This window comes from Mustela nigripes, chromosome 12 (genome assembly GCF_022355385.1).
Source record: "Mustela nigripes isolate SB6536 chromosome 12, MUSNIG.SB6536, whole genome shotgun sequence".
Classification (NCBI taxonomy): domain Eukaryota; kingdom Metazoa; phylum Chordata; class Mammalia; order Carnivora; family Mustelidae; genus Mustela; species Mustela nigripes.
This window is the reverse complement of record NC_081568.1, coordinates 89,319,173-89,343,085: the sequence shown is the minus strand read 5'-3', so window position 1 is coordinate 89,343,085 and position 23,913 is coordinate 89,319,173. Positions and strand designations below refer to the sequence as shown.

Genomic DNA, 23,913 nt, shown 5'->3' with positions numbered 1-23,913 from the left:
TATAAGCAGCATATTGATGCATCTTTTTTTTTTTTAATCCATTCTGATACCCTACGTTTTTTGATTGGAGCATTTACAAATGGATTGAATCCATTTACATTCAGAGTAATTACTGATAGATATGAATTTAGTGCCATTGTGTTACCTCTAAAGTTGCTGTTCCTGTAGATTATCTTTGTTCCTTTCCAGTCCTTGCTGCTTCTGGTATATCTTTCCCTCTCAGAATCCCTTTTAGTGTTTCTTGCAGGGTTGGTTTAGTGTTCATGAACTCCTTTAGTTTTTGCTTGTCTTAAAACTTTATCTTTCCTTCTATTCTGAATGACAACCCCGATGGAAATAGTATTCTTGGTTACATATTTTTCCCACTTAGCACGCTGAATATATGTTATTCTTTTGTGGTCTGCCAAGTTTCTATGGACAAGTCTGCTGCTAACCTTCTGTGTCTGCTCTTGTAGGTGAAGGGCTATAGCTGCTTTCAGAATTATCTCTTTATCTTGGTATTTTGAAAGTTTGATTATGCTATGTCTTGGTGTTTATCTGGTTTTGTTCATTTTTTTAAAAAGATTTTATTTATTTATCAGAGAGAGTGGGGGAAGAGAGCAAGCACAGGCAGACAGAATGGCAGGCAGAGGCAGAGGGAGAAGCAGGCTCCCTGCTGAGCAAGGAGCCTGACGTGGGACTCGATCCCAGGACGCTGGGATCATGACCTGAGCCGAAGGCAGCTGCTTGGAATTGAATGCTTGTTTCCTTCCCCACATTAGGGAAGTTCTCAGCTATAATTGTTTCAATAAATCTTCCATCCCCTTTTCCTGCTCTTCTTTTTCTGGGACTTCTATTATATGGATATTATTGTGCTTTGTACAGTTGCTGAGTTCTTTAAGTATATTTGTGATCTAATAGTTTTCTTTCCCTCTTCAGCTTTTTTCCCATAATTTTATCTTCTGTATCACCTATTTATTCCTCTGCTTCTTCCATCCTCATTGTGATTATAGCCAGTCAGTTTTGCATCTCAGTTACAGGATTTTTTATTTTGGCCTGACAAGGTTTTAGGTTTTTTTTCTCTGCAGTCAGGGTTTCTCTGGTGTCTTCTATGCTGCTTTCAAGCCACAGTAGTATTCTTCAGACTGTTGTTCTAAAATCTTGTTCAGATATATTACTTCTATCTGTTTTGATCAAATCCCAAGCTGTAATTTCTTCTTGATCTTTCTTTTGGGGAGACATCCTCTATCTTGTCATTATGTCTGGGTTCCTGTCTTTTGCATATTATGACAGTTATGTTTCCTGCTTCTGAAAGTAATACTATAGTAAGAAGGGGTCATAGACTGTCCAGGGCTTGGTGATTCAGGAAGCGTTTCTAGTGCATGTTGTGTGCACTCTGCCATTATGTTTTGTCTGCTTTTTCCCAGAGGTCAGTCCTTTGCAGACTTCCTGCTTGCTTGCTTGCCATGGGGAGTATTTGGACCTTTAACTAGGTGTGCTTTGATTTGTTTGTTAAGATAGTTTGATTAAAAAACAAAAAAACCCAAAAAAACCCTGATCTGAGAAAAAAGGAAAAGTAACAAAAAAGGAAACAAATATATAAACCTGATTATGAAGAAAAAAAAAGACAACCCTGATCCAAAAAACGAAAAAAGGAAACAACAAATGAACACAACACTATATGCCTGATTCCAAAGAAAAAAAGAAAAACCACCAAAAATACAAAATACATGAGAAAAGAAAAGGAAGAAATCCTGATTCTATTTCTTCCAGAACTAAAGCTGACGCTTTGGATCCCTCTATCATCAGTAGAGTTGGTACATGCAGGGGCGCCGTGGAGGGAGCGGGGAGGAGCTGTGTTGGCTTCTGAAGCAGAGGCCCAGCAACCTGGCTCACTGTCAGACCTGCCCTAGTAAAGATGGGCAGAAGGACAAGGTTTGGTGTGAGCGACTCTAGCCTCCGCCGGAAGCCACTGTGTTTTCTCTAAAGTCCCACGGTGCAGGAGGTGGGGAGTGGGGGTGTCACCTTGTGCTCACCTCCCCGGGGAGGGAGGGAGGGGAACTCATGACAGCCACTGTTCAGGAGGCCGCCCCAGAAAAGCAAACAGTCTCCCCTCCTGTGTCCCAGACTTCTGTCAGATCCCTGCCCTCAACCTCTCTGTGGCCAGCGTCACAGTTTTCCGTGTGTGTGTTTTAAAGATTTTATTTATTTATTTATTTGTCAGAGAGAGAGAGAACAAGAGTGTGAGCACAAGCAGGGAGAGCAGCAGGCAGATGGAGAAGCAGGCTCCCTGCTGAGCAAGGAGCTGATGCAGGACTTGATCTGAAGACCCTGGGATCATGACCTGAGCTGAAGGTAGATCTTAACCGACTGAGCCACCCAGGAGTCCCTTCCCTGTGTTTCATCTTTGGCTGGGGGCTGGAATTCAAAATGCCACATTGTAAAGGACCTCCCCTGGAGGAGAGCCTCACACATTGCGTCAGGCACGGACCTGTCCTAGAAAAGCAGTGCTGTGGCTGCAGTCTGGTGAGCACAGCGAGAGGCCGTGATCGGGTTTTCTGCCCCCCTGCTGGTGAAGAGCACTCAGTGCCTCCTCAGGGGTCTTTTTTGCTTGGAGAAGCAGGATACCCTATTCCAAAAGGCCTCCAGGAGGGGGAACAATATCTCCTCATGCGACCCAGGGGATCCCCGCACCATGGCCTCCTGTGTGAACCCTGACTTGGTTCCCTCCCCTCCCTGGCGCTGTGACTTTTTTCTGCCCCCCCAGTGCATCTTTCTGAACCCCGCATCTGCTACATTCTCTTCGGTTGTGCTGATTGTTTCTTAATCCTCAGATTAATTTCCTAGTTGTTCACAATGATTTGTTGTTGATCAGCTGTGTTCGAGGGTTGAGGCCTGCTCGGTCCCCCTGCTACTCCGCCATCTCAACTCCTCCGGGGCTAATGGAATCTTTATTCATGTGGAGTAAGCAATGATTTCTGAACTCAGAGAGGTCAAGTCTTCCTTTAGTTGACAACTCTTTTTCCAGCTTCATCTTTTATTCTCTGTCCCTCAGACACTTTATGTTCCTGATGTATCTGTAAGCAGTATGGTGAAATGTAATCATTTACAGTTTTTCAGCATTTACGTGATACCACCGCTGGTCTTGAACAATAGGTCTGGTAGGTACAGAGCCTGGTGGAGCCCAGCCAGTTGCTGCGGGTTTGCCCTGGGCACCAGTCTCAGAGAGGTCAGCTCCTATAACAAGTACTCTTAGCCTGGCTTTTCTTCTATGGAGGTTTAGGTTTACTAAGGCAAGGAGGCAGGCTGGCAAAACCTGTAGACACTGCAGATTTCTGTTGATGCTAAAGAAATAATTTTGGCATATATTGTGGGAAGAACTTTGTCTTTGCATTGTGTCACTTATGGCTCAAATTTATTAAGATTTATAAACTGTTTTCCTTGCAACTTAGATGCCCTAGAGTATTTTTTATTAATTGATTAGGTAATAAATTCTCTTTTGTTTCAAGTAAATTCATCAGAGGCTAGTAATTTTGAAATGGTTTATTTTATTTTTTTAAATATTTTATTTTTAGTAATCTCTACACCCAGCATAGGGCTCAGATTTGCAACCCTGAGATCAAGAGTCGCATGCTCCATCAACTGAGCCTGCCAGGGACCCAGGAATGGTTTATTTTTAATTGCTTTTTTCCAACCCAAATTTGGCAAGAGGTGACAGTAGGAGACCTGGATTGTTGGGTTGGATGATTAGCTGTGTCTAATTCGTTTCTGGACTCATTTTGTTCAGTGTGCAAGTAGATTCGGAATCCATGATCATAATGTTGGGATTTAATTTAGAATACTAAAAGCAAATACAAATATCGTCCACTAGAGGGAGCTCTGCTCTTTTTAAAAGTTCTCATTTGTTTTTAAAAATAGATCTTGTACAAGAGTGTATAAAGTTTATCTGAATAATCTATAAGAATAAATATATGTTATATATTATAAGAATATGTTATAAGAATAACAAAGTGAATACCTGTTTACTGCCAATTTGCATCATCTTCTCCAAGAGGTCATCAGTATCCTGTGTTCTATGTTTATCATTTCCTTGCTTCTCTTTACTGTTTTAACACTTACACTTGTATCCTTAAGCAGTGTGGGTTTTTTTTGCTTTTGAATATTTTTCTCTGTTTGATCTTTATGTAGCAGTTATCATAGAGTATGTGTTCGTCTCTGACTTCTTTTATTTCTCATGATGTTTGAGGTTCATCCATGTTGATGTATATATAGTTATGGAATTTTCTCAGCTACTTTATATTCTATCAATATACCACAGTCCCATTTATCTGTTCCCCTTCCACTGGAGATTTGTGTTGCTCTCGTTTCTTTGCCTTTTTTTTTTTTTTAAGATAGATTTATTTATTTATTTTTTTATTTGTCAGAGAGGGAGAGAGCACACAAGCAGGCAGAGTGGCAGGCAGAGGCAGAGAGAGAAGCAGTCTCCCCGCTGAGCAAGGAGTCCAATGTGGGACTTGATCTCAGGACCCTGGGATCATGACCTGAGCTGAAGGCAGTGGCTTAATGGACTGAGCCACCCAGGCGTCCTTTTTTTTTTTTTTTTCATTTCTTTGCTTTTATAAACAATGTTGCCATGAGCGTTTATGGGCATGTCTCCTTTTGTACACGTGTAAGAGTTTGTTTAGGCCACCCAGAGTTACATAGAGTAGAATTAGTTCAGAGGATCTTGTACGTTCAACTTTACCTCTACTACAACTAAACTGTTTTCCATAGTGGCTACACTAAGTTTTATCTCAGTAGTAGAAAACGTTTAATATTGACTGACTTAATTTTTTGCCAGTCCAGTAAGTGTGAAATACTTGTGATGGTATTTGTTTACTCATGGATCATGTGTCTTTGTATGTTTATTCATCATTTCAATTCCATATCTGGAGATGCCTGGTTCATGTCTTTGGTCTTCTTCAAGATTTTTTTTCCTTATAAATTTTTAGGAGTTAAAAAATGTATATATTATGGGGGTGCTTGAGTGGCTCAGTGGGTTGAAGCCTCTGCCTTCCGCTCAGGTCATGATCCCGGGGTCCTGGGATCAAGCCCCGCATTGGGCTCTCTGCTCATCAGGGAGCCTGCTTCCCTTCCTCTCTCTCTGCCTGCCTCTGCCTACTTGTGATCTCTGTCAAATAAATAAATAAATAAAATCTTTAAAAAAATTAAAAATGTATATATATTCTAGATATTAATCATTTTTGTCAGTTATTTGGATGCAAAGATCTCCTGGTTTTTTTTTTTTTTTTTCATTTTATTTATGATGTCTTGACAAGCAGAAAAGTTTGTGGTTTTTTTTTTTTTTAATGTAAAATGAATGTGTCAAATCCTTTTTTATACTTTGTGGTTTTTGTATCTTGCTTAGCCGGAGTTCTTTCATTACTGAAAGTCAGAGAGATATTTTCTTTTTTCTTTTTTAAGATTTTATTTATTTATTTGACAGAGAGAGTTAGGCAGAGAGGCTGGCAGAGGGAGAGGGTGAAGCAGGCTCCATGTTGAGCAGAGAGCCCGACACGGGCTCTATCCCAAGACCCCAAGGTCATGACCTGAGTGGAAGGCAGAGGCTTAACCCACTGAGCCACCCAGGTGTCCCTGGAGAGATATTTTCTTATATCATAGTCTAAACCCATGATTTTTATTCATAGTGTGAACTTGAGATTGTTCTGGTTTTCTGTTTTTGAAACTCAACCTACATCAAACAAAAATGGCTTAAAGCATTTTATTCTGCTTATGGTTTTTGTGTCAAGAATTTAGAAAGAGCTCATCTGGCAGTTTGCCCATTACCCATAAGGCACTAGTTGGGCTATGAAATTCACTTTCAAGATGATTTCTTTCTCCACTCAGAGATGTGGTTGGTGCCTTTGTGCTTCTTGGTCTCTTTTTACATGGGGTTTGGTCCTCTAGCGCATCTTCACATGGGTTATGCTTTTTGCAACATGATGGTCGTAGGGTGGTCACTATCCTTACCTGGTGGCTGGCTTTCAATCAACCTTGGTCATGTCCCAAGAATGAGCATCCCAAAAGGAAGTATTTCCTATAGGCAAGAAGAGAAAATTGCCAGGTAGCTAAGAACTACGCCTAGAGTTGGTAATATGTGACTTCTGCTATATTCTATCTGTCAGAGCAATCACAGGATTGCTTGAATTTTTGACCTCATCAAAGTCACATTGGGGTAGAGAGTCACATTGGGGAAGGTTGGGCAATACTTTTATGGCCATCCTTGCAGAATGCATTCTGGACAAGGACATTCATTTGCAAACTATATTCATCCCCTGCATCATGACTCCCCAAATATATCCCATTATGGCATCTCATAAAGCAACCACTGGCCCATAGCACTTCTAAAAATAAATTGAACATGTGTCTGCCATTCTTTGATTAGGGCATAATTCTACTTCCTGTGAGTGATTCTGCATGGGTCCTGGCTCTTCCTGCTGGAGTCTTGACTCTACATGTTAAGTCATTTTTTCCTTTTCCATAAGAGATGGCCCATGTTTGCAGGGGAATAGCTTTTTCATATACTTCCTGGTTAGTAAAGCTTGAGATTCTTGACTGTTTTTTACATTCAAACTGTTTGCTTTTTAGTCCAAGTGGATGGTGATTCTCCTAGTATTACTGTCTTAAAAATTCTGTGGGTTTTCTATGAATTTTACTGTGGCTTATTCCATTAGGCAAAAGTCACACATATGTCTATGAAACAGGTTCTTTTTTTGCCTGGGCTGCTTAAAAGTCTTCTGTGACCCATCACCTTAAAGAGTCTTAAACTCTTAGTTTATCCAAGATGGTCTATAAGGTACTGCCTTCAATCTTTTTGAAGTTATAGTAAAAGTCTTTTTTTTAAAAAAAGAAATATTTATTTATTTTAGAGAGAGAGAGGGAGAGAGAGCGAGCAGACACATGAGTGGTGAAGGAGCAGAGGTAGAGGGAGAAAGAATCCTCATGCAGGCTTCCTGCTGAGTACAGAGCCTCATGTGGGCTTGATCTCACAACCCTGAGATCATGACCTGAGCTAAAGTAAAAAATTGGCTGTTTAACTAAATGAGCCACCCAGAGGCCTCAATAAAAGTCTTTCATGTGACTTCCCTCAGACCATATTTTACTAGAGACATCTTGAATTTGATATTGGTCGTAAGGCTATTTTTACTTTGAGAAACTTTTGTTAGGGTTGAGATTTGGGAATGAGAAATAGTTTTGTTTTGGAATCAAGTCATGGCTCCTTTGTATTTCCTTTAAATTTTGGTTAAAAACTCAAGTGGCCCTCTTTTCCTCTATCTATCTGTACCTTGTTACTGAGGCTAAAAGAAACCAGTTGGCACTTTTAAGCATTCATACTGGAAAACACCTTTTCTAGATCCACCTTTTGTGTTTTTCATGTCTCAGTCAGGGACAGTTTTGACTGAAATTGGTACCACTATGTAACAGAGGTCTTTCCTACAGCCTTCAACCACAACTTCCTCACAGAGCTGCTAGCCTTCACCTAACAAGTCTATCTGAGCTCTCTGGCTTCACTGCCCGTCCTAATAGAAATGCCCCAAATTTCTGTTCAGCCTCTCTGTGGTTGTGTAACACAACTAGGCGCCAGCATAGTGGCTTCAAACAGTCCTTGTTATTTTCACATACTTTTGTGGGTCAGGAATATGAGTATATAACTCTATAACTGGATATTGTCTGGGGCTGCTAAGCCTGGAACGTCTACCTCCAGGATGACTTCTGCACGCCCAAGTCTGCAGGTGAGGTGCTCCTTTACCTCAGTTTCCTTCCATGCAGTGTCTCATCTTCCACAGCTTTTTGTGGCTTTGGCATCTTAGCATGCTGCTTGTGGGGGTGTGGCCCTCTGTACATGGTAGCTGGTTTCTAAGAGGGAGCTTGGCAGGAAGAGTGGGAGTTCTCAGAGGCAGAGAGGGTGTTCCAGGCTGGTTAAGGGCTAGTACCTAGAAATGGCACAGTCTCACTCCTACCATCTTCCAGTTACTAAAGCTGTTGGAGAGGGCTCACCCAGACCCAGAAGAATAGAGAAACACACTCTAGCTATTGATAAGGTAGTGGCAAGATCCCTTCCAGAGGAATATATGGAGGGCAAGTGTGCTTTGTAGCAGGGATACAATTTCACATTTCCCCAAAGGATAACCAATTGGACTAGAACTCCGTATTGAAGAGTCCACACCTTCTCATTGATCTGTAATGTCTTTTGTATCATAAGTCATGGTTCTGAAGAAATGGGTCTGTCTAGGCCCATCATTTTCACCTGGGAGCCATTTTGCAGGGGACAATGTCTGGGAATATTTTTGGTGGTCACCCTTGAGAGGCTGTGTTGTTAGCATCCAGTGGCTGGACACCAGGGAGGCTGCCAGCAGGTAGGCACTGCACAGGACAGCTCCCCACAACAGAATTATCCAGCCCCAATTGTCAGTAATGCTGATGCTGACCATCTGCGGTCAGTGCCATCAGTGCTGCCCTACTGTATTATCTGAATGAGACTTGATGGCTGGAAGGGCAAGTTTCTCATTTCATTTTTCTTCTTTAAGAATGTCTCGATTGTTTTTGGCCTCTTGCATTTCCATGTAAATTTTATAATCAGTTTATCATATTTCATAGAAAATTTTTATATTTTGATTAGAATTTCTTTGTAAGCATATATCTTCATGAGGAATAGTGATGTTGACATTTTACCATTGAATATGGATATTGAATCTTATTACTTACCAACATGATGTGTCTTTCTATTGATTTACTTCATTAATGTCTTTCAATAAATTTTTATAATGTCCTTATTAAAAGGCTGGCGTATCTTTTGTGCAAGATGGTTTGTTCTCTTGGCCAGTAAGTTGTGAGGCTTTTAGTAAGTTGCTTTCCTCTTTTGGGACCTCATTTTCCTAAGTAAAAAATGTGACGTTTGGATGAGATCATCTCTGACAGGCTTTGAAGCCTGAGATCACATGATTAAAGTGTTAAAATGACACATGAAACTTTTAGTGCACACAGTAAAAGTAGTCCATTAGGGGGAGCTCTTCTACATTTCATCTCTGGCTGGGCGGCTGTAAAGCTCCCACCCTGGCCAGCGATGACTGCACATGTTGTGACAGAGACCTCCTCTTCCCAGGGTGATGGAAGAACGTGGCTCCCTGGTATCTCTTCAGTCAGAGTTCTCTGCATAAGAACTTCTGTTTTGGTTTTGCAAAGTATTACTTGTTTCTGGGTTTTGGGGATACAGGAAGCACATTTTGAACCCAGGAGGCTGTTGTATAGGTCATCCAATGTAATTCCTTTATTTGACAAATGAACCAACTTTGACTTAGAGACACTGTTACAGACTATTCATGAGAGAATTAGGGCTGGAACTTAGGTCAGATTTTCACATTTTAGTTGAAGGGGTTGGGAGGGTTAACTGTGGTATCAGTAGTGGGCTGGGGGTAGGGATGGTGTTGAATTTTTAAAGAACTGACAGATGGGTGACCTGTGATTTCCCTGGATGCGTTATATGCGTATGTGAATGTGGGAGTGTGTGTGTGTGTACCCGAGTGTGTGCATATGTGCTGTACTTTGGTTGACAGTAGGACTTCCATTGTAATTACTAGCTTCTCATAGATAGGATTGGACTTTTGTAAGCCAGTCTTCGCTTAAGAGGTAGAGTAACTGACTGGCTTTAGTGATTTATTTAATTTGTATTTTGGAATTGTTTGGAAATACCTGCCTTGGCAACCTGATTAAAAAATTTAATCTGTCTTTCATTTTATTTGTCTTTAACTCGACTTAATGATTTCATTTTTTTTCTCACTGACTTTTCAAATAAAGTGGAATTACTGGATATTCTTTTAGAGAAGATGAAACTGGACTTTTTTCTCATTAGCCATCCTTTTTCAAGTCTATTGTGACTATTTTTGAAATGTACCTCCATAGTGCTTATTATATGTGATTCTCCTGATTCACCTCAATACAAACTTTTTGGGTAAAGTGTAGACATTTAAAAAATTCATTTTTTTTCTGTATGTATTTAAAAATAAGATATTTATCATTTATTTGGATTATTTTTCCTGTGGGTATTACGGATAAGATTTTAAAACTTTATTTTGGCTTAAATAAATAAAAAAGTAAACTACCTATTGGCTTCCATGTTAACATTAAGAAGGAGAGTTCTTGTGTTACTTTTTCAAGGCAGTGCAATCTATCTTTTTCTAACCGAAAAAGATCCTCTGAGGAAAATGTTTATTTAACTACCTTCTGTTGTTCTTTACCAGGTATAGTCTAGACTTGTTTAAAGATTAGATTGTATTTAGGCTTCTGTGTTAGTCCAAGGAGTGATGGTACCAATGTCTTGGAGAGATAAGGCAGAGAAGGGTACAAAAGGCAGAAGGAGGACATTGGGCACCTTCTAACCTCCTTCAAGATCAAGTCTTCCATCTCACTGTGAAGTGTTCCATATTCAAGGATAAGAGGATTGTATTTGAAATCAATGTAAAAATGAATAATAGGGGGGCGCCTGGGTGACTCAGTGGGTTAAGGCCTCTGCTTTCAGTTCAGGTCATGATCCCGGGGTCCTGGGATCGAGCCCCACATTGGGCTCTCTGCTCAGCAGGGAGCCTGCTCCCCCTCCTCTCTCTGCCTGTCTCTCTGCCTACTTGTGATCTCTCTCTGTCAAATAAATAAATAAAATCTTTAAAAAAAATGAATAATAGGCTAAAATATTTTTGTGCCAATATACTCTTTCTCAGCAAGTGTCACTGAGGATTAGTCTGTCCATAATTTCTCTTTGCATATGTACCATTTATAAATTTTGGAGAATTGTGAGACGGTAAATATTTTGAGCTTGGTGAAAGAAATGGCTTGCCCTAGCAGCTGTTAAGAGCATCTTTAATCATGAAAATTGTTTGATAAGAGAATATATTTCTATTTCTTTATTTCATAATGTATCACATGTTTGGTTTCTGTTTTTCTTCATAAATGTTTATCTGATACGGGTAATGAATGAACATTGGAAAAACTCATATGTTGGGTACAGTGAGCCACATGTGGTAATTTGATTGAGCATGACCTCATTTATTATCTGAGGTTTGAAATTATTATATAAATTCCCAAGGATACAAGAAATGGGAACTATTGTTAAAATATCTGTGTCTCCCATTGACTACAATAATAGAGATTTCTTTCTTGGTTTTTAGATTTCCTCCTTCCTCACCCCTAAAACCATATCCAAAGAAGCCTACATGCCAAAAGGATGTTATTAAATTTCCGGAATGGAATGACCCCCCACCAAGCACTTCACAAGAGAACATCCCAGTGAGGCCAGTTGTGATGGTAAGTGTGTTACTAAAAGCTGGCAGGGAGGTGGGGGTGGAGCAGATTGGTGATTGTAATGGTGGCAGCAGAGGGCAGGGCTAACAGCCTCCAGATGTGGGAAATGGTCTGTGAACCATCAGTCTTAGTCTACTTCTTTCTGTGAACTATGGTCCCAATGTGCTTTAAAACAGTATCTTACGTGTTAATAGCTGAGAGAACAGTAAGAAGGAAAGATTAGCTGTTAGACTTTTTCTCTCTTTACTGCTAACATTTTGACTGAAAACATGGTAGGTATTTTTTGTAGGTTCAGACCAAGCAGGTTTCTGTGGCAACTCCCTTATGATCTCCTTTTCTCCTGTGTTCTAGAAGTTACTCTTCTCCCTCTTTGTATCTTCCCGAATTTTGTTCTAACTCTTACTACTTGAGAGTGGGAATGTTAGGGTATGAAGTATTTTGGAATGACCCCTAATAATGAACAAAGATAGATTCTGCTTGTTTGGGAAAACCTAAGCTTATTGTAGAATAAAGTAAATTTGGGGGGTACTTTTTCCTTAAAATAGTACCAGTAGCAGACTACATGATTGAAACAATGCTAGAAAATAAAATACAGAAAGAAACTTTCATATGGCAGTTTTTAAGAATTGTACCCACACGAATATTTTAAATTAATTTAGTTTGATAGATGTCCAATTCAGACTTTCTTTGCAAAGACGTGATGTAAACATTTTTAGGCAATTTAATTAAAAGAAAAAGCAACTTTTTTTTTTCCTAAAGAGATTGTATTCTCAGTTTGAAGAAAATAATAGTTAAGAAGCTTGGACTTGGGGCACCTGGGTGGCTCAGTGGGTTAAAGCCTCTGCCTTCGGCTCAGGTCATGATCCCAGGGTTCTGGGATCGAGCCCTGCATTGGGCTCTCTGCTCAGCAGGGAGCCTGCTCCCTCCTCTCTCTGCCTGCCTCTCTGCCTACTTGTTATCTCTCTCTGTCAAATAAATAAATAAAATCTTAAAAAAATAAAAGAAGAAGCAGCAACAGCAGCTTAGGCTTTGGGGAACCTGGGTGGCTCAGTCGGTTAAGCATCTGCCTTCAGCTCAAGTCATGATCTCAGGGCCCTGGGATCAACCCCTACGTTGGGCTCCCTGCTTAGTGGAGGGTCTGCTTCTCCCTCTCCCTCTGCTCCTCCCTGCCCAGCTCATGCTTACTCTCTCTCTCTCTCAAATAAAAGTTAAAAAAAAAAAAAAAAGAATCTTAGGCTTTTTCAAAGATAATTCAAGGAAAAGCGTGGCAATAGTGACAAATAGGGACTCCATAAGGGCTTGCAGGTTTGCAGGATGACAATGAATTTAGTTCTAAATATGTTTGGTGATAAATATGGCCTGTATTAAATGGAGGTATCTCATAGGCAGATGGTGATATGATCCTGGAACGTAAAGGTGAGATCATATTTGGAAGTCATTAATTTATTCATTAATAAATATTAAGTGTCTGTTGTGTACCATGCATTGTGTTAGCTCCACAGATACAGGTTTTGTTTGTTTGTTTGTTTTTTTCTCACAGATACAGTTTTAACACTAAAAAGGCATAGTCTAGTGAAACATACAATATGAAAATAGAGAATGAGGAAACAAAGTGGAACTACTTCGGGTATTTAAAGACTTTTAATTCATTCCTATTGAGGAATTCTTAAGGTCTTGTTGATAGTTCCTGTCCCAGAGAAAGTTAAAATGTAAGCTCCATGAGATCAGGTACATTTTTTTTTTTGAACATTTGCATTTATTTTATTTATTTTTTTTACTTGCTTTTATTAGCATATAATGTATTATTTGCCCCAGGGGTAGGTCTGTGAATCATCAGGTTGAACATTTACATTTAAACATCTAACCTGACCCCATTGGTAGTTTTTATTCAACAGACCTTTTTTCTTTATAAGGTCATCTAGTGTTGTTTGTACAAGAGATAAAATCCTATATTAAAATAATATGTATTTATGTCATAAGTATAGTAACTTCCCTTTTGTATTCCACCTGGTTCTATGAAATTGTAATATTCCTGTTATCATCTATAGAACCAAGTACTCATTAGCACATTTTAATGCTGCAATGACAATGACTTGTATCTTCTGTTTTCATTTTCTTTTCTAATTTTCCAGGAGCCCTGAAGTGGGTATACCAGTGTCCTAGATTGATCAGCCATTTTCTCTTAAAGCTTATAATTTCCCTCGTCATCTGTACCTGTGTTTCTTTTGATGCTTGTATCTTGTACTTCCCTCTTAAATGAAGTAGGAGAGGTTTGCCCTCTCTGCTTATTGTAATTCCAGCAAAATTTTGGCTGCTGCTTCTTGAGCAATGTCCAAAGGAAAATTGGGCAGGGCAGGATCTCTTTCCCCATTTGTGCCTTGATGTGGGTTTTAGATTGGTGAGGTTCATAGTCAATAAAGGAACAGTTCATCTTTCTTAAAGAACTTCAGCTTGTCATTTGTTTTCTTCTATTTTATTTTCCCTGTTTCTATTTTTGCTTCCTCTTTGCTTGCTGGTTTTTGTTTTTGTTTTATCCTGTTTTTTCCTCTTGCTTTGCCATTGTTTTATTATTTTATTTTTTTACTTGTATAAAGCAAAAAAAATAATAATAATAATAAAAGTCCTTTTTTGCTGAGGGCAGTACAGTGTAAAAAATAAGATATGGACTCTGGCTAGATTAATGGGTTTGGATCTTGAATCCTCCATTTACTAACTATTAGAGCTTGTTTCTCTGTTTTGTTCATTGTGTTTGTGTCTCAGTTTTCTTAATGGTGAACTTAATGGTGAAAAATGTCATTATTTTCTTAGTGATAATAGTACCTCTGGGGTAGGCTTGTTGTGAGAATCAGGTGAGTTTATAACTATAAAGCACTTGGAATGGTGGCTGGCACACAGGTATTCACTAACTGTTCATTACTGTTGCTGTTATTCATTTATTTAATAAAATTGTTTTCAGGCAGAAACAAAGGAAAATAAATTACTTATGATATCATCCAGAGAGAATTAATATTAACATTTTTGTGGTGTGTCCTTTTTTCCATACAAACGTTTAACACAAAAATGAGATCATGTTGAGCTTTTCATAACCTGTGTTTTCACTTAGAACACTGTGCTTAGCTTATTTTTTCATGAGATTAGACATTTGACATCATATTTAATATCTGCATCTTGTCCAACATGAAAGTAATATATTTTATTTGTCCAGTCCTTTACTGTTAAATATATACTGTGTTTCCAGTTTTTCAGGAGACAATAATAAGCAGTATCTTTAGAGATAAATAGTTGAATATATCCATGGTATTTCTTTTTTTGTTGTTTTTTAAAGATTTTATTTATTTATTTACTGAAAGAGAGAGAGAGAGTGGGAGCATAGAGGGAGAAGAGTAGAGGGAGCGGGAAAGAGAATCTTAAGCAGACTCTGAGCCCAGCTCAGAGCCTGATGCTCACAACCCTGAGATCATGACCTGAGCCGAAACCAAGAGTTGGACACTTAATGGACTGAGCCACCCAGGTGCCCTCATGGTACTTCTTTAAGATAACTTTTAGAAGTAGGTTTGGTAGGCAAATGCAACAGTTTATATGCCTGCCTTCAAAAATGAACACCTAAATTAGTTATTTAAAAAAATTCACAAATCCTCATGGTCTTCAACTTTCTTTTGTAATTCAGTAATTCTCTAAAAACAAAATCACAAAACAACTTTCTGGCTCTGTTTTTCCAAGTTTATAAGATTTTTCCATAATGATACTTTTGTAAAAAAACTATTACAGAAAATCTTTGTAAATGATTGTGCTGTGGAGCTCTTGTTTTTTCCTGCCTTCTGCTGTTGCCTAAGATCTGGGAGTGGCTCTTCAACTTTGTACTTATTTGATCTTTGATTCTAAAAAACAGAGAATTTTTGAAAGTAATAGACTTTAAGTTTGTTTTAAACAATCACTCTATTTGAACAGTGTGTAAATATGGATAGGTATTTGACTTAATTCTGATTTTTATTTCATGGCTACATCATTGATTAGTTGGAATTCCCATAGGGAAAAAATAGTCAATGTAATGCTTATTCCCATCGTTCTTTTGTAATTTATGAATACTCATTTATAATGTGACCTGATCCTTAAGAGTTATATTTCACTTCTCTGTAGTCCATGCAAAGAAAGTTTGCTCATATTTCTAGTTATTATTTTAAATCGAATTAAAAAAAAACAAGTCAAGGAAATTTCTGGTAAAATCATACCACTATCTATTGAAATATTTGCCCTCTTTCTTTATTTCTACCCTCCCCCCAATTAGAACTCAGAGATGTGGTTCAAGCGACACAGTATTGCCATTGGAGAGGTGCCAGCTTGCCGTCTCGTCTACCGGAGACAGCTGACAGAGGCCAACGTAGAAGAGATATGGAAGTCTATGACATTAGCATAGTATGTGCATTTGATGTTAATGCGAATTTTCAGTATTGTCTGTTTTGCTTCTCTATTACTCTCTGCATATTTAAATTTCTGAAATTATGTTTTAAAATCTTTGTATTAGGGTTGCCTGGGTGGCTCAGTCATTTAGTGTCTGCCTTCAGCTCAGGTCATGATCCAAGGATCGATCCCCACATCGGGCTCCCTGCTTGTCAGTAAGCCTGCTTCTCTCTCTTTCACTCCCCCTGCTTGTGTTCCTTCTCTCACTGTGTCTCTGTCAAATGAATAAATAAAATCTTTTAAAAACATAAATAAATAAAAAATAAAATCTTTGTATTATTTGTAGCGATGCTGCTTAGCCGACATAATTTAACTGAATTCTGGAAATTTTCTATTGTCATTTATATAATAGTTAAGAATAGAAATTTAAAAGTTCTTGAACTTTCTAGTAACTCTGAAGTTTGATGTTTAATGAAGCACAATGGTAAATTTGGTCTTCTAGATATTTGTTATACTATAGGTAACAAAGTAAATGATGTCATAAAGCAAGTTTTATTCCCCCTTCACAAACATACTAGTAGCAATTTCTCATCCCTGAATAAGCTGGTTTTTGTTTTTTTAATTTCTATACTTATGAAATAATTTTCTTGGCATTGAAGGTGTTATGTTATTAAATTAGTGGAGCAATCTGTTAATGATCAAAGGATCTTTTAAATTTTTTTCATCATATTAAATTTCTAGCTTTTTTGCCAAAGATTGGATAAAATGCATGAAAATGACACATTTTAAAGATTGATCTTTTATATGCCAGGTTTTTGGGTAATATTAATTTTTTAATTTTTTAAATTAATTAATTTTTTAAAAGATTTTATTTATTTATTAAGCAGGCAGAGAGGCAGGCAGAGAGAGAGGGGGAAGCAGGCTCCCCGCCGAGCAAGGAGCCTGACATGGGGCTCAATCCAGTACCCTGAAATCATGACCGGAGCCGAAGGCAGAGGCTTACACCCACTGAGCCACCCAGGAACCCCTGGGTAATATTAATTTTTTAAGAAAAGTAATTAATTTAATTATGTATATTTCCAGTTTACAGAAAGTCCTTGGCCTGGATTCTTTGGAAGAAGTCTTAGATATTAAACTGGTTAACTCCAAGTTCATCATCCATAATGTGTATAGTGTGAGCAAGCAGGGAGTTGTCATCCTTGATGACAAGTCAAGTAAGTACATAAAAACTATTCTGGTCCCATTTGACCCACTATGTTGGCTGCACAGGTCCATCCGCTTCTTTATTGACCCTTCCTAAACCCTCAATAATTATACCCCCTCATTATGTATAGCCTTGTCTCACTATCTCTTGCCTTTTAAATAATTGTGTGGATTAAGGAAGTGTTGAGGAAAGGTGAACATCCAGGAGTCAAAGCCTCAGCACAATCCATCTGGAGGCTAGTTCAATGTTAGCCACACTGGGCATTAATTAGTTTTGTATTCACAGAAAAATCCCTGAATAGTAAGTTTAAGACCTGAGTGCTTGAGTCAGTTTGTGACTGACTGGATATTGGAAATTGATTTTAGGTTTCAAGTGGGTCTGATTGATTTTCGGTTCTCACTGACATTTTCATTATGGTGTCTCTGTGGTAGATTTTCTGGGACAGTCTTGATTTATGTCATTTTTTTTCTTGTTAATAAAGGTAGCCCTTTAAATGCTGAAGGTGCTTTAATTTTTTAATACCTTTTCTTCCAAGCCAGTTTACAAGTCAGGAAAAAAAGACATTTAGCAGTTGCCTATCCTGGTTTTTTTTTTTTTTTTTTAAATTTGGAAAAACAAGGATACAGTACCTGTAGTGGGCCAGAATCCCCAAGCTGATTTTAAAGCTTTCTTCTCTTGAATTGGGGAGGGGTCAGAATTGGATGAATTTTTTGGAATGGTTCTTTTTACTTCCAACCTTTGATTCTCGGAATAGCTGGAACTAGAATGACATTTGGATGGGGGAAGATGGTACAGTACTTTTAGGTTTTTATAAATTATTATTAAATTTAGGGCTGGAGGCTCCTGGGCAGCAAGACAGAACTCTACCTGAAGGAGCCTGCGCAGCTGTGAAAGGGAAAAAGGTTTTTCTAGGTCCCGATTCCTGACAGTAGCAGAATGTGTCTTCGAAACTTGAAACACCTCCTCTTTTATGTAGCCTCTATATTGGGAATGGAGGATCCAAGCAAACAGAAATAAATTTATGACTTTGTGAGTTTTCAGGTAAATATCAACCTATACAATTAAATTACATAGAATGATGGGGATATTTCCTTTGAAATACATCTAAAATCCTTCCACATTCTTTGAGTAGAGCAAACATTAATACTTTTACCTACTAGTTAGATGATCGGTCATCTTTTGTCTTAGCAAGTTCTTAGAAAGAAGAGCACTTCCACAAGCCTCAGGTTCGTTAGAGTTTTAATACAGTTCGACCAGTGTCTTTGCAGTTTTTCACAGAGTGAAGGAAATGGAGAAGTAGAAGCATGAGTGCAGGGCCATCTCATCAGATATCTGCGCCAGGACCAGGAGGGAAGGAACTCAGGAAAAAGGCTCAGCTGGGATTTTTTGTAGCAATGTTAAAAGTTATTATTTTAAGGCTGCCCAAAAACTAATAGCCTGTATTAGTCTGTCAGTGAAAATTCCTTGCCTAAAACATTTTGAAAATTGAAACATGCAAAATGATACTTATATTGAACAATGGACATAGAGAGTTTACCCCTTTGTGGGGGGGGGTTGGTGAACTGAATTCACAAATATAGTTGGTAACTTATATTTTTTACTTTTTGTCTTTTCCTTCTTTAATTTTTAGGGTATCTGGTTAGTTTGTTTGTTTCTTCAGAATAAACTATCAAATTCCTGCTTTTCACCAAAGCTTTAAAAGGTGCATCTTGTCCTTTGCGAAATTTACAGGCATGGTCTGTACAAGTCCATGTTGTGACACTGCTCCTAGGAAAACTTTCCAGTGCTTAAACATGCCATTCTGTTAATAGGTGATGTGTAATATATGATTGGCAGATATGTTCATATTATTTGGGCAGGTTATACATTCTTATGATTCTGTGTACGTATATAATTCCTTGAGTTATATGTAGTGAATCAGATAATCTTTTTATTTTCATTTCTCTGCAGAAGAGCTTCCTCATTGGGTACTGTCAGCTATGAAGTGTTTGGCAAATTGTAAGTACTAATTATCCTCTGTTTTATAAGATTAACAGAAAATAGTGTCCTGAATTAAAAAATATTTTTGTTCAATGGCCTGAACATTGATTTCATACCTGTGAGGCTGACAGTTAATTATTATTATTATTTTTTTTAATAAAGCTTTTTTTTTTTTTATTTATTTATTGATTTGAGAGAGAGAAATCACAAGTAGATGGAGAGGCAGCCGGAGAGAGAGAGAGAGATAGGGAAGCAGGCTCCCTGCTGAGCAGAGAGCCCGATGCGGGACTCGATCCCAGGACCCTGAGATCATGACCTGAGCCGAAGGCAGCGGCTTAACCCACTGAGCCACCCAGGCGCCCCTGACAGTTAATTATTTTGGGAACACTGTGCTTTTAGTGAATTTGTGACTTGGTGAAAGGGCTGAGTTACAGAACATTTTTGAAGGAATGTTGTTCTTCTCTTTTCTGGTGAATTTAATCCCACGACGGATAAAATCCATACTGTCTTCTGTTTCATCACAGTGAAGAAAAATTAGTTATATTGAATATAATATTGTACAGATAGCTGCCTGTTGACAATTTATACATTTTTATTTTTAAAACCTCTTTTTAAAAAAAAATTTCTAAAATATATTCTCAATTATACCCTGTATTTACATCTCAGTGTTCTCAGCAGATCCTATCTACTATCTACTATTGACACAGTCTACTATTGACATAAAGAGATGTTTCAGAAGACTAGGCTGATTGATAAGCAGGATGGTTTGGAAGGAGAAGAACTTTAATGTGGAGAAACAAGGGATATTTCAGTTATTGGATGTAAGACGGGGCCTGAATTGTGGTGGTCCTTTGAGGGTTTGCACAGGCTTCCACAGTCCCTTTCATGGGCATAGATATTCACTTCACTAGATATCATAGGCACTGTAAAGAATGTGTATTATAGTATCTCACTAACTGCCATTTTTCTGGGTATTTTTTTTTTTAAGATTTTTATTTATTTATTGAGAGAGAGGTAGTAAGAGAGAGCATGAGCGAGGAGAAATTAGAGGGAGAAGCAGACTCCCCATGGAGCTGGGAGCCCCATGCGGGACTCGATCCCAGGACTCCGGGATCATGACCTGAGCCAAAGGCAGTCGTCCAACCAACTGAGCCACCCAGGCGTCCCTTCTGGGTATTTTTTAAAAGGTTTAACTCAAAGAAGGGATTCTAATAGTAAATGGCTTACCAAAAGCAAGGGATTTTAATAAGAATAATTCCAGTTATTTTGGCTGCTGACTAATAATGGTGATATTTGGTCTATGGGGTCTTTAAAGCCTTACAGATGGCCTCAGAAAGGAACCTTTTGGGTAGGGCTAGCATGTATATATATAAGTGTAATAAAATTTTGAATTTGTAGACTCTGAATGATTTGTCTGGTGTTAGTTTTGTCTGATTATAGAATGAAATTAAGGTAACTATGCAGTTTATTTTAGGTAATCTCAGTCATAGTATATGGACAATGTTTATATACTATCATTTTAAATATGAAAACCAATTATTAGCTTGTGTGAAGCCTAAAGTTTTCTGTGTTTAACTATTAAATTTTCACTGGTTTTTGCTTAATATTTTGGAAACTCTAAGATGTAGAGTGGTTCAGGTTGGGAGAATGCTTTTTATTCTTCCTGCTCAACTATTTGAAGTAAATTAAATTTAAATTATATCTTTGGCCAGAGTTGGCAATGATGAAATAGAAGGGATAAATGCAAAGTTAAATTACCCTTTTCTGAATTCCTGGCAAACCAAGGATTTGGAAGTTGATCAGCTGGGAAAGAATAGAGGAAACTGGTAACAAATCTAGGCTACAATATGTTCTGTAATGCATATGAAGACGTGGTTGTGATATAGATTTTTCAGTGATGATCAAAATGTAGTGAAGAGTACAATTTTTCCCTCAAGGGAGTAGTAAACATAAAGCCACAGAAACTTCTGAAAGAAGAGTAGACTAACTGGAATTACTCAACAATGGAGGGGGAAGATGTAAAGAGCAACTTCACAATGTTCTCTGCATGTGTGAGGTGTCTTGTGTTAGGTGGAAGTTCTCAGGAACAGGGACATGGCTCACGTGAATTGAGTGCAGTGCTTTCCAGGTAGTTGGCATATCCATAAGAATGCTTGTTTGTGTGTCAAAGGAAAAAAAAGGTGACCAAAGGGCAAGCACGTCTTTTTTTTTTTTTTAAGATTATTTATTTATTTATTTGACAGAGATCACAAGTAGGCAGAGAGGCAGGCAGAGAGAGAGAGAGGAGGAAGCAGGCTCCCTGCTGAGCAGAGAGCCCGATGCGGGACTCGATCCCAGGACCCCGAGATCATGACCTGAGCCGAAGACAGCGGCTTTACCCACTGAGCCACCCAGGTGCCCCAAAGCACGTCTTTTTGAATAGTTTTGTGACGTTATTAAGTTTTCCAAATTCTCATTGGCCTCCCAAATTTACTTGAGTCTTTCAAAGTCATGACTTGTTCCTTGTCGTTCTTATCCTTATTGAGGCAAGTTTCCCATTAAAGTAATCTAATAGGGGACAACAGAAAGGATAGGCTAGCTGATTTACAGGATATTTTGAAGGCCTCTGCCTCCTTTTCTGCAAATTTGCTACTCTCCTTTTTCTCGCAAGCCCATTGGTAGACCAATATACACATAGGTCTGGGTACTTTCATTGTTGGCCGGCCTCATGGTTGGCCACAGAATGATGGACTGATAGGAAATATAAAAACAGTTAACTGTGTTTTTCTTCTTTGTGCATGTAGATTATAAGGATTCAATAAAGAAAAGAAAAAAAAACAGATACAGGCAACACTTCTATGCATGTTTTTAACAAGAATGATGAAATGTTCATAAAGGGACACTGCTTACACACTGCTCACAACCGCTTACCATCAATTGCTTACTTATCTGGGAGGGAGTAATTCAAGACAATGTGGATTGCTTGCTGAGTCATACCAAGCTAATGATTTTAATTGACTAAGCTTGGGGTATTTCAGAGGAGGAAGCAAGCAAGAATGGTGGCTCTGTTGGCTGCTAAGTTAACATGGTACCACAGATAGGTCTTTTGTTATTTTCATTTTAGTCAATCAAATTGAGTTATTTCATAAGAAGTATACAGAATATTGAAAGGTAAGAGGGTTTTTAAGGAGACCAACAAAAAGCCATTTTTATGTGGTTCCGTTGGACTTGAAATACAAAGGCCCAGAATGTTTAACTGGTTTTTTTTGGTTTGATCCTTTATCTTTGGTTGGAGTGGTTCTGAAGGAAGGGTTTCTTTCAACTTTATTGGTTTATCTTTTGTTTCCCTGAGAATAGAGATCTGTTTGGTTCTAGTTGTTTAGTCTTCTGTTCTGTGGGCACTTGCATTCCTTTCTTCCATGCTGTCATGGAAGTTGAGAGGACTAGCCAAACTGCTCTTCATGAAGCTGCTTGCCATTTCCCTCAAGGCATGGGCAGATCCGGTTTGTCTCTCCACTTGGTAATGTAAATCTGTGGTCTATGCATGGTTTCTTGGAGGTGTTTGCTGCCATTTCTATAGAGAGCTATGCATTAGAGCTATGCATTCTTGTTTTTCTTAGAACAAGAAGAGTTTTTCTTTGGTCCCAGATACAACAGAATCTTTGCCTTGCTTCTGCTCAGTGTATGGCTGGGACCACATTGTTCCAGGCGTCTTATAGTTACTGCAACTTTGGAATATGCCCTGCTTGATACACTAACTTTTGAAGGTTGGCTGGAGATCAGATAGTGAGTTTTATAGTTAGAATGAATTATAGGACATAATGTTAAAATCATCTTTTTTGAATATCTTTAAGAAAAAGAGTAAGTTTTTATTAGTCTGAAGTAGTTTATTTCAAGGTAGAATTTGATTAACTCAGCTCTGACTCTAGGATTTCATAATACAACAATGATAAAATAATGAAAAATTTTGCAAATTGCCATATAACTTGCTATTACATATGTGAGCTAATTATCATCTTGATCAACTGTGTAAAGACTAGGAAAATGAATATTTCACAGAAAATAATCATCATCTACATTGAACAAAAATTTCTTTCAGAAGGACAGAAAGAGTGGGTTTCTGTTAAAATGCAAGTAAGCCATGATTTTCCTCATTGTTTTATAATTATCATTTAGACATAAAGAATATTTGTGTAAGCAAATGTATAATGTCAACTTAGATAATGCTAATTTCCCCCAACTTATCTGATCTTGGTATCTGTACACACCATACATATGCATAGAGGCTAATTTTTTGACGTGGTCATCCCGTTAACGTTTCTCTCTCTCTCTCTCTCTCTTTTTCTAATAGGGCCTAATTGTTCAGATTTGAAGCAGCCTATGTATTTAGGATTTGAAAAAGATGTCTTTAAAACCATAGCAGATTACTATGGTCACTTGAAAGAGCCTCTACTTACATTTCATCTTTTTGATGCCTTTGTCAGTGTATTAGGTAAGTTGGAATATAATGAACATGTGTCTGTGTTATTGACATTGAATCATTTCATTTTTCTGTCTTGAGACTTCCATTAGTCAAACCTCCATAGCATATTTGTTTTTGTTTTAAAGATTTTATTCCTTGGGGCACCTGGGTGGCTCAGCGGGTTAAGTCTTTGCCTTCAGCTCAGGTCATGATCTCAGGGTCCTGGGATCAAGCCTCATCAGGCTCTCTACTCAGCAGGGAGCCTGCCTTCTTGCCCCCACCCTCTGCCCACCTCTCTGCCTGTCAAATAAGTAAATAAAAAATCTTAAAAAAAAAGATTTTATTCATTTATTTGAGAGAGAGACAGAGACAGAAAGTGCAAAAGAGGGAGCAATCATGAATGGGGTGAGGGTTAGAAGGAGAAGCAGGCTCTTTGCTGAGGTGGGAGCCTGATGACCACAACGGACGATGATGACGAGGAGGGATGGATGGATGTGGAGCTCCATCCCTGGACCCTGGGATCATGACCTGAGCTGAACACAGATGCTTAACTGACTGAGCCACCCAGGAGCCCCTCCAT

General features: G+C 38.4%; 1 protein-coding gene across 1 annotated transcript in view; it reads left to right on the top strand.

Moving 5' to 3' along the window:
• DEPDC1B (DEP domain containing 1B) overlaps positions 1-23,913 on the top strand; it is an 80,125-nt gene that overhangs the window by 26,101 nt on the left and 30,111 nt on the right. Inside the window, exons 3-7 of the mRNA XM_059416632.1 lie at positions 11,178-11,313; positions 15,596-15,723; positions 16,792-16,922; positions 18,863-18,910; positions 23,223-23,363. Of these exons, the coding sequence (XP_059272615.1) occupies positions 11,178-11,313; positions 15,596-15,723; positions 16,792-16,922; positions 18,863-18,910; positions 23,223-23,363 (584 nt within the window). The remainder of the gene's footprint in view (positions 1-11,177; positions 11,314-15,595; positions 15,724-16,791; positions 16,923-18,862; positions 18,911-23,222; positions 23,364-23,913) is intronic.